This window comes from Heloderma suspectum, chromosome 6 (genome assembly GCF_057233095.1).
Source record: "Heloderma suspectum isolate Gila_16-S chromosome 6, 16-S_ref, whole genome shotgun sequence".
NCBI classification, from domain to species: Eukaryota; Metazoa; Chordata; class Lepidosauria; order Squamata; family Helodermatidae; genus Heloderma; species Heloderma suspectum.
The window spans coordinates 82,633,435-82,642,783 of record NC_139463.1 but is presented as its reverse complement, the minus strand read 5'-3'; the positions used below and the strand labels follow the sequence as shown (position 1 = coordinate 82,642,783).

Here is a 9,349-nt window from a genome sequence, read left to right as displayed (position 1 = left end):
GGTGCAGAACCTGTGCAATGGTGGGGTTAGATTTTGAGGGAAAACAATACATGTAGAACAGCTTCCATGCTTCACACCTTCTCCCACCAATACATGGAGGGTGGAAGGGAGAGGTGATGAGGATGTAACATTTTGATGAATTCTTATAAAAAAGAAGAACTGAAAAAGAATTCTCACACATCCCTAGTCAATATCCACCTAACTTCAGATGGTCAGGGGATCCAGCTGAGAGCCTCAGATGATGGACAAAGTGTTTAAGAACATAAAAACAAAAGAGCCATGCTGGATCAGATTGAGGTCCATCTAATCCAGCATTCTGTTCATGCAGTGGCCAACCAGCTGCCTGTAGAAAACCCACAAATAGGACATGAGCCCAACAGCATCTGCCCAAACTTGTTCCCCAACTACTGGTGTACATAGGCATACTGCCCCTGATACTGTAAGTAGCACATAGCCATCAAGACTAGTAGCCATTGATAGCCTCCTCCTCCATGAATTTGTCCAATCCCCTTTTAAAGCCATCCAAATTGGTGGCCATCATTACATCCTCTAGTTCGGAATTCCATAGTTTAACTATGCACCATGTGAAGAAGTACATCCTATTATCTGTCCTGAATCTCCCACCAGTAACTTCATGGGATGTCCCTGGGTTCTAGTATGAGAGAGGGAGAAACATGTCTCCCTATTCACCTGGTTTGTGTGTGTGTTTTGTTTGAGGGGTCTTGTATGATAGAAAGCATCCATTGACCCTTATGGTTCTATCAAGTTGGAGAACTTGCTCTTTTGTTTATTAAGCCAATTTTAAAACAGATTAATTGGCTCCTAGCTGGTTACCACGGCCAAGGGAAAGTGCAGCCATCTAAGCCACCTGTGCCCAGGATATTTTAAGAAGTGCTGCTCCCATCCCTTCTGAACTGCTGCTAATTGTACCTTGAGGTCTTCTGTGGATGTCTTGCTCTGGGGCCCATTGCCAGCTGCAATATGGTAGAGGGCTACCTGGGACAGGTCTCTTTTGCCAGACATCAAAATTGTGGAACTCGCACTCCAAGCTTTCTGTGTTGGCATCAGTGGAGGCTGGTGGCTCCAATTTCGGTGGAGCTGTGTCAATCCATTCTGGGTTCCAGTAGAACCAGCCAGAATGCTAAAGGAGCTATTACATGTTCTGAGCCCTATCCCCCAACATAGTAAGTAGTAAAGGAGGGGGGTTCACATCAAACTCTAAAACCATGCGCCATTTGCGAAGGTGACAGCTGTGCCGCCCCCCATTGAGACAGGAAGTCCCACCCTAGCCAGAAGCCCCACGTATGTGATCAGCTGACACAGCCATGTGACCTTCAAGGTCACCTGACAGGGGTCATGTGACCCCTCTACGAACTCGCCATGCCACCGTGGACCCATAGGAATTGGTTTTAGAGCCCTAGGGGGCACAGGCACAGAAATGGCTAGGGCGGGACTTCCCATCTCAATGGAGGGCAGCACAACTGTCAACTTCGCAAATGGGGCATGGTTTTAGAGTTTGATGCGAACCCGCCTCCTTTACTACTATAGTATCAGCACCTTGGATAGCTCCTTTACAGTTCTGGCTGGTTCTAACTGAAACCCAGAATGGAATCACACAGCCCCACCAAAATCAGACCCACCAGCCTCCAATGGTTGAAATTCAGATGAAAAAAAGAGTTGGCTGTGCTTTTCCAGATAAGCTCTGGGATCCTCTGAGCATGTAGGGATGCTCTGTTAGTACCTACTTCTGATTTTTTTTCTGTGATGTTATGCTTTAATCGTTGCTTCAATAGGCATTGGATTTTAAAATTTGAGCCAATTTGGATATGTTTTTTGTATATATATATTTAGTCCCAATATGCATAGGATATTCTAATAGCCAGAAGAGGGCAGTGAACAATACATTAAAATATTCTTCAGAAAACATGATAAAATCCAGCCTCTCTGCCTTTACAGTCCCACTGTGATCTCTGTGAAAAAACAGCACATCCAAAGGCTTGGTTTGGGGGGTGAAAGAGATACAGTGCTGACAGGGGAGAGGCAGCCTTGATAAGCCCATGTTTAGGGTTTTTTTTGTCCTACGTTTGCACTGTGTGGTGTTTCTTTGGAAAATAAACATCCCAAGCACTGGTGGGTCCCCACACATGCACCTCCCAAAAAATCAACATATCCTAATATCCGTATAGCAACAATTTATCCCCCAATGGTACCCATACATACATGTCTTTAGTACTATAGATCAATAACTACTACCAAGAAACAATAGCATTGCCCACCTGAGTTTTCCAAATAGGGGCAACAGGGTTTTAGATCTTGACATGCCCTGGAATTGGCATTACAGATGCTGAGAACAGTGCAGTCCCTTTGAAAATCAGGAATCCTACTAACTGCCAAACACAAGATATGGTTCAGACCCTGATTGTGCAATTAGAAAAAAAAAATAGTCCAATTTGGCTTGAATCGGTCCGGAGGCCATCCACATCAACTCGGGTCCAAATCCAAATCTTGATTCAGAAATCTAAATCTTCATGCCTCCCATTGAGTATAATCGGAAATCAACACACTTTTTTTCTGTTTTGTCAGTTTGGATAAAATTTACAGGCATAGGACAGTATCCTATGGAGACTGCCTGCAAGCAGCTAGCACCATCGATTCTGTTACGCAAGTGGCACCCACTGCTTGAACAATGGAAATACAGTGCTTCCAGGGGCGACCCAAAATGAGCGGAAACACTCATTTCTGCAACCGGGGAGGTTGGTGGATATTGCATAAAAGACCTGTGTTTCTGCTCATTTCAGGGCTTGGCCCAAAACTGCTAAGAACTTCTCCACATGAGATTAAAATCCTGCACCATTACTGGGGCTTCTGCTTCTGGATTCCTTGCAGGATTAAGATAGCCTCCTTTACACGTGGTTGTTTCTGTTCTATTTTCTTTCTTTCTTTCTTTCTTTCTTTCTTTCTTTCTTTCTTTCTTGGCAAGTTCTATATATTTCATTGTACAGCCACTAGATGGCGCTGTGATAAAGCAGGATTCTGGAAATTCATTGGAAATTTATCATGCTTCAAAGCATGATAAAATTTCTTATCATGTTATCCCAGGTGAGAATTACACTGCTATAATGGCAAGAAAGCACAGGAGGGCCCTGGAGGTTGACAGCGTCATATAAGGGACCTGCAATAACCTGTGAGTGACCAATCACAAGTGCACAATAAAAGCCTCATGTAGAAATGCCTGAAATCTCCATTGCACAAGTGGTAAATATCTCTTGTGCAACAGAATCAGCAGGGCTAGCTGCTAATACAACAGAAGTGGCAGTGAGCCCCACTCACAGATGGTTAGGGTTGGATACTGCCCACTCAAGCCGTTTATGTATGAGCAGATTAGATCTGCAAAATTTCAGACAAAAAGTAAGATGTGTATCCTGGAGACTTGCTTGAGAAGTAAGTTATAATTGTAAGCAGGAGGTATAGAGCAGAGATAGGGTTTGTTTGTTTGTAGTTTTGATTCTCTGGATTTCTTCTGTATGTGTACTGCTATTTTTCTATGAATAAAGGATTGTGTGTTTTTTCTAATTTCATGGAGCTGTGCATGAGTTCTCTCAGCAATAGCCCAGGAAGAAGAATTTCTCCCTCCCCCCCACCCCTATGGTGGCCCTCTCGAAGACTACTACTGCCATTAATTCTTAAGAACTGTAAACAGAAGGTGTCCTCCCAGAGCAGGGAAAGAATGAGGTCCTGCTGTTACCTTGTGGCGGTGGAGGAATAATAACAAGCCCTGCTGTCACAAGGTTGTAAATAGTGATTTGGCTCCAACTATAGTTACTGTGCTTAGTGCTTTATCAGGGTTTCCAGTTACAGTAGCTCAGCAAACACATCCAGAGCCCCTTTCAGATCTTGGTGTGATGGTCTAACTGATAGTTGGGTGCAGAGGACCACTGAGGGTGGGGCTTCCATGCACACCCATGTCCCCCTGCCCATGTTTTACCTACATATGAGGAAATGAATGTCTGCATAGGGCTATATTCTTCCACAGTCCCCAGTGCCTTCACAGAATTTTTGATCAGATTTGATTTCAATGGAAGTGACAAAGGCAGGGCATTCATTATATCTATGCTAGTGGGATTTGTTTCCTGGCTTTCTCTCCCTGGTAATATTTTTTTTCTAGCCACCCCCCCCCCACAAACATACACACACAGAGAAACACACAGATGTAGACACCTATACACTGGGGAGGCCCAGCCAACATACTTACAAATGTATAAAAGCACCATTGCTTGAAAAAAATATAAACCATCTCACCTTCTTTACTGCAAAGAAACACTTCAAACAGAAGGTTTTAGGTAAGAACTCTCTTCTCAACTTGGGTACTAAAGATATAGACTCAGTTCATAGAACTGTAATTTCTAGTCTTATAGTTGTCTAAGCTTTAGAGAAATTCCATGGAGTGCAAACAATATTTTTTAATGCCCAACTGATTCCAAAAAAGTTACAAATATGCTGTTCTTCCTAAGGAGAAATGGTTCAACACTTGAACTGAATTGACATGTAAACATTCTACTCAGAGTTATCATTTATACAATTGTTGCTGTCTCCAGGCTTTCTAAAGGGTTTGCGTCATAGTCTGACATAATTAAAACCAAGCAGAAAGGATGATACCTTATGGAGATATTTAGGTTATACTTTTGACAGGGACATTAAAATTAGGGATGGCAGAGAATTCCGCCACAGAATCCAGTGAGAATCTTTAGAATCCGCCCCCCCGGAGCCCATGGTGGAACGGAACAATCCTCCCCACCACCCCGCGAAATCTCACTGGGATAGAACCTACCTACTTGAGGCACAAGTGAACTCAGTGGCACGGAGCACTTTTTATCAGCTTAGGCTGGTATACCAACTACGCCCTTATCTGGACAGAGATAGCCCAGCTACAGTTATCCATGCTCTGATAACTTCTCATCTGGATTACTGCAATGCGTTCTACGTGGGGCTGCCTTTGAAAACAGTCCGGAAACTTCAGCTGGTCCAAAATAGCGCAGCAAGATTGTTAACAGGGACTGGCCTGCGAGCTCATATTACGCCAGTACTTTTCCAGCTGCACTGGCTGCCAGTCCATTTCCGGGCCCAATTCAAAGTGCTGGTGTTAACATTCAAAGCCCTTAACGGCTTGGGGCCAGGTTGCCTGAAGGATCGCCTCCTCCCATATGTGCCTGCCCGGACCTTAAGATCATCATCAGCAGCCCTTCTCCGTGAGCCCCTGCCAAAGGAAGTGAGGCGGGTGGCTACTAGGAAGAGGGCTTTTTCTGCTGTGGCACCCCGGCTCTGGAATGAGCTCCCTAGTGAGGTTCGCCTGGCGCCTACATTGTATTCCTTTCGGCGCCAGGTGAAGACCTTTTTATTTTCCCAGGCATTTTAGCATTTTAGCTTTCTAAATTTTTATCTTTGCTGTTTTAAATCTGTATTTTAAACTCCTGCACTGCTGCTAGGTTTTATTGTGGTTGTATTGTTATATTGTGGTTTTAATGTTCTGTATATTTTAAATTGTTTTATTGTGTGTTGCTTGGATTTAATTTTTGTGAACTGCCCAGAGAGCTTCGGCTATTGGGCGGTATAGAAATAAATAAATAAATAAATAAAGTTTGTCGGCTGTCCGCGGGTGCGAATGGCGGCCCCAGTCTGCAGCCGCCATTTCCCTCGCTCCGTTAGCCATGATAGGCTATGTAAGTATGTATGTAGCCTATCATGGCAAAGAGCAGGGACACAAATAGCGTCCGCTATGCCATTTGCGACCCTGCGTTGCCATGATAGATTACTTATATATTTACGTAGCCTATCACGGCAAAAAGCAGGGACGCAAATGGCATAGCAGCCGCCATTTGCGTCCCTGCTTTTTGCCATGATAGGCTATGTAAATATATATGTAACCTATCACGGCAACGCAGGGACGCAAATGGCAGCCACTATGGCAGCTGCCATTTGCGGACGCGGCCCAGCAGCGAATGGAGGTCCGGCTGCAGGCGGCCCTGGCCGGCGGCTCTGCGGACTTGCCGCAGAACGGAGCCAGCCAGGGAGGATTCCTGGGGGAGGGACAGATCGCCTCCCCCCACCATAGATCCCTGGAACGGAGCTAGGTAAGTGATCCGCCCACCCCTAATTAAAACCAGATAAATTGCCTGGTCACATAAAGAGGTACTGCTCGTCTTAAAAGCATGTTCCCTTAGGGTCAACCTACACATTGGGTGAAGCAATAATTTTTAGAAGTGTGTACTTACACTTTACATAGCCTTAGGCTGAAATCCCATGCCCACTTAAATGGGAGCAACTCTCATGGAATTTATTGGGATTTACTTCTGAGTAGGCAAGTATAGGATTGTGCTGTTAGTAAAGTTTTCTCTGTATTCATAATGAGAAAAGCTTCATAATGTGAAAAGATGTGAAATTTACGTAATGTGAAATTTACATAGCTCTAGCAAGAGCTTAGAGTTGTTCCCCCATACCAGTCTTCCCCCAACCTGGTGCTCCCCAGATGTTTGGACTACAACTCCCAGAATTCCTAACCATAGGCCATCCTGGCTGGGGCTGATAGGAGTTGAAGTCCAAAATATCTGGAAGGCACCAAGTTGAGGAAGGCTGCTTTACATAGTGTGTGGACTGAGTTACTGTTCACAGCGGGGGGGGGGGTAGAGATATTTGAGGAATTTGATCTTTGTGAATTCTGATATGAACTGACCTGATCCACACCTCTTGAACTAAAGCATATTCTGAGGGAAAATACATTTAGGAACATGTATTTGATAGAAAATATGCTTAAAACAATATTTAAATACATATTCAAATGCAGATTTCCATCCAGATTTTAATTCCACTATTTTAGATTGACGCAGAAATAGGATGGGATGGGCTTATGAGTGAATAGAAGACATGCAGAAATGACACAGGCCCAGAACAGAATCATTTCTCCATTTCAAGGTGAAAGGGCTGATGTTCCAGCTCCTTTCACTTGAGACTGTGCTGACTTTCAGTTGCACAGGATAACCATCATGTAAAGCACAGATTTACATTTTCTGAAGTAGGCAAGATCTTGAGCAATAATTGACTTCATTGTTTCCAGGCAGTGCCTTCAAGTATGCCATTTTTTGCTTCAGGATGCAAAATGGGGGAATATTTGTTACAACCCTACCACATTAATCTTTGTTCAGCTCATTATTAGTCCCACGGCAACAGGGATATGATGAAGATGTGATTTCGGTCAAGCCAGTTGATGAGAAGACCAGAACTGGCATTGTTTTTGTTTTCAGAGTTGCCTGATATTTTCACGTTTTTGTATTTCCCTTCCCTCCTCAATAAGATAAGTATTTTGCGCTACCGCATCATCCATCCAGTCCAACTGGCTATGTAATTTGGTAAAACGTGAAAAGAATGAAGGGACAATCTATGTTATTATATAGATGTTGAAACATGAAACAACAACTTGAAGCTACTTAGCAGGAGTATGCCTTTAATGCTTTTTCAATGCTCAGTGGTTTGTGCCACTGCTGCTCCTTTGTCCATTTATTTTTAACTAATTATGTATTTTAGTTTGCAGAGAAAAAATAAATCTGTGAAGCCAATAAAATGGATGTCAGTAATGAAACCGCTCCATCAGAATTCATCCTTCTGGCAATTTCAAACCTTAATGAATGGCGTTTCCTCCTCCTTGCATTTATGGGTGTCACCTATCTCTTTACGCTGATGGGGAATCTTCTGATCATCTTCCTGATCACCTTGGAACCAAGCCTTCAAATCCCCATGTATTTCTTCCTGTGCAACCTTTCCCTCTTGGACATCTGCCAGACTACAACCACCATTCCTCAGATAATAGCACACCTGATTTCAGGAAGAAATGACATCTCATATAAAAGATGCAAGATGCAACTCTTTTTCTTTCTTTCTTTCATTGGCACTGAGACACTCCTGTTGGCTGCCATGGCTTATGATCGCTATGTTGCTATCTGCAACCCTCTTCGCTATCATGTGGTCATGAATCAGAAAATATGCACCCGGCTTGTTTCAGCATCTTGGCTCACAAGTTCACTCAATGCTACTCTGCACACTCTTTTCACATTCAGACTGTCCCTTTGTGGTGTCAATGAGATCAACTACTTCTTCTGTGACATCCCTCCTCTTCTAGCTATCTCTTGTGGGGACATCTCCAGTAGTATTATTGCAATAATGGCCGTTAGCCCTATAATGGGCTTTGGACCAGCCATGTGCATCATCATTTCCTACATTCACATCATCTGGAGGATTCTGAAAATGAACTCCTCAGAAGGGATGAGGAAAACGTTTTCTACCTGTGCCTCTCATCTCACTGTCGTCTTGCTCTTCTTTGGCAGCTGCATTTTTATATACATCATCAGGCCCATCTCCAACCATTCACCCCACAATGATATAATGATTGCCCTTTTTAACAATATCCTCTCCCCTATGTTAAACCCACTGATCTACACCCTCAGGAACAAAGATGTAAAGGAGGTCCTGCAAAAGGTCATGATGAAGAAATTGTCATCTTGAAAAAGGAAATCAGGAAATCCTTGTTTTTACTCTCTAACAGTGCTAGAAAATGGGATCTGTGGTTCAAAATGTTGTAGTTATGGTCAAAAGTTTTACTCTGCTGATGTTGAAAAAGCTGAGGGGTATACCAAATATTTGTTATGCACTGTGGTACCCAAACTATATTCTCTGGCTTATGATATTTTAATATTGGACCTACCATTTCTGCTCACAGTACTTTCTAAAACTCCAAGCACAGGGACAGTGTACATATAGAAATACATTAAAAAAGTCCATTCTAGGGGTGACCTGTCAAAGCTAAGAAGGATACTTAGCCTTTGCTAAGTCTTCTATTACTACTTTAATTTATTCCTGTGTTATTAATTGCTACCAAGAGAATCGCTATCCTGATTATTATGAAATGAGATTTTATGAAACACTCGTTCTGCTTGTTCCCTTATAAAGTTGCTTGGGATATAAAACTTAATGGTCCCCAAATTTCTTAGTGTTATTTTCTCATTTCACTCTGGTATTGTACAGGAAGAAGCATAATGATTCCTTATAACTGTAAACCTGCTAGGTAAGCATTTTCACTGGTTTGTTTCCATGTGCAAAGTATTTCTGTTTGGTAAATGCAAGTGAAAATGCCCGGGCATGGTGTCTGACCCATATGTGAATAAAAGGGGCAACTCTCTGGAGTTCAAGCTCATTGGGGCAAATAGCAGCTTCAGGCTCAGTGCTAGCAGATGATTCTTTCTCTTCTGGGAAGTCAGAGTAGCCCTTCACCATGAATCTTGACAGCTGCAACTGTGTCTTTGCC

At 43.1% G+C, this 9,349-nt stretch overlaps 1 protein-coding gene across 1 annotated transcript; it reads left to right on the top strand.

The window, feature by feature from the left end:
• The first annotated feature begins 7,611 nt into the window (after positions 1 to 7,611).
• Positions 7,612 to 8,550, top strand: LOC146341516 (olfactory receptor 5V1-like). The gene has a single exon (XM_084807507.1). The coding sequence runs from the start codon at positions 7,612 to 7,614 to the stop codon at positions 8,548 to 8,550; it is 939 nt and encodes a 312-aa protein (XP_084663633.1).
• Positions 8,551 to 9,349: the final 799 nt, after the last annotated feature.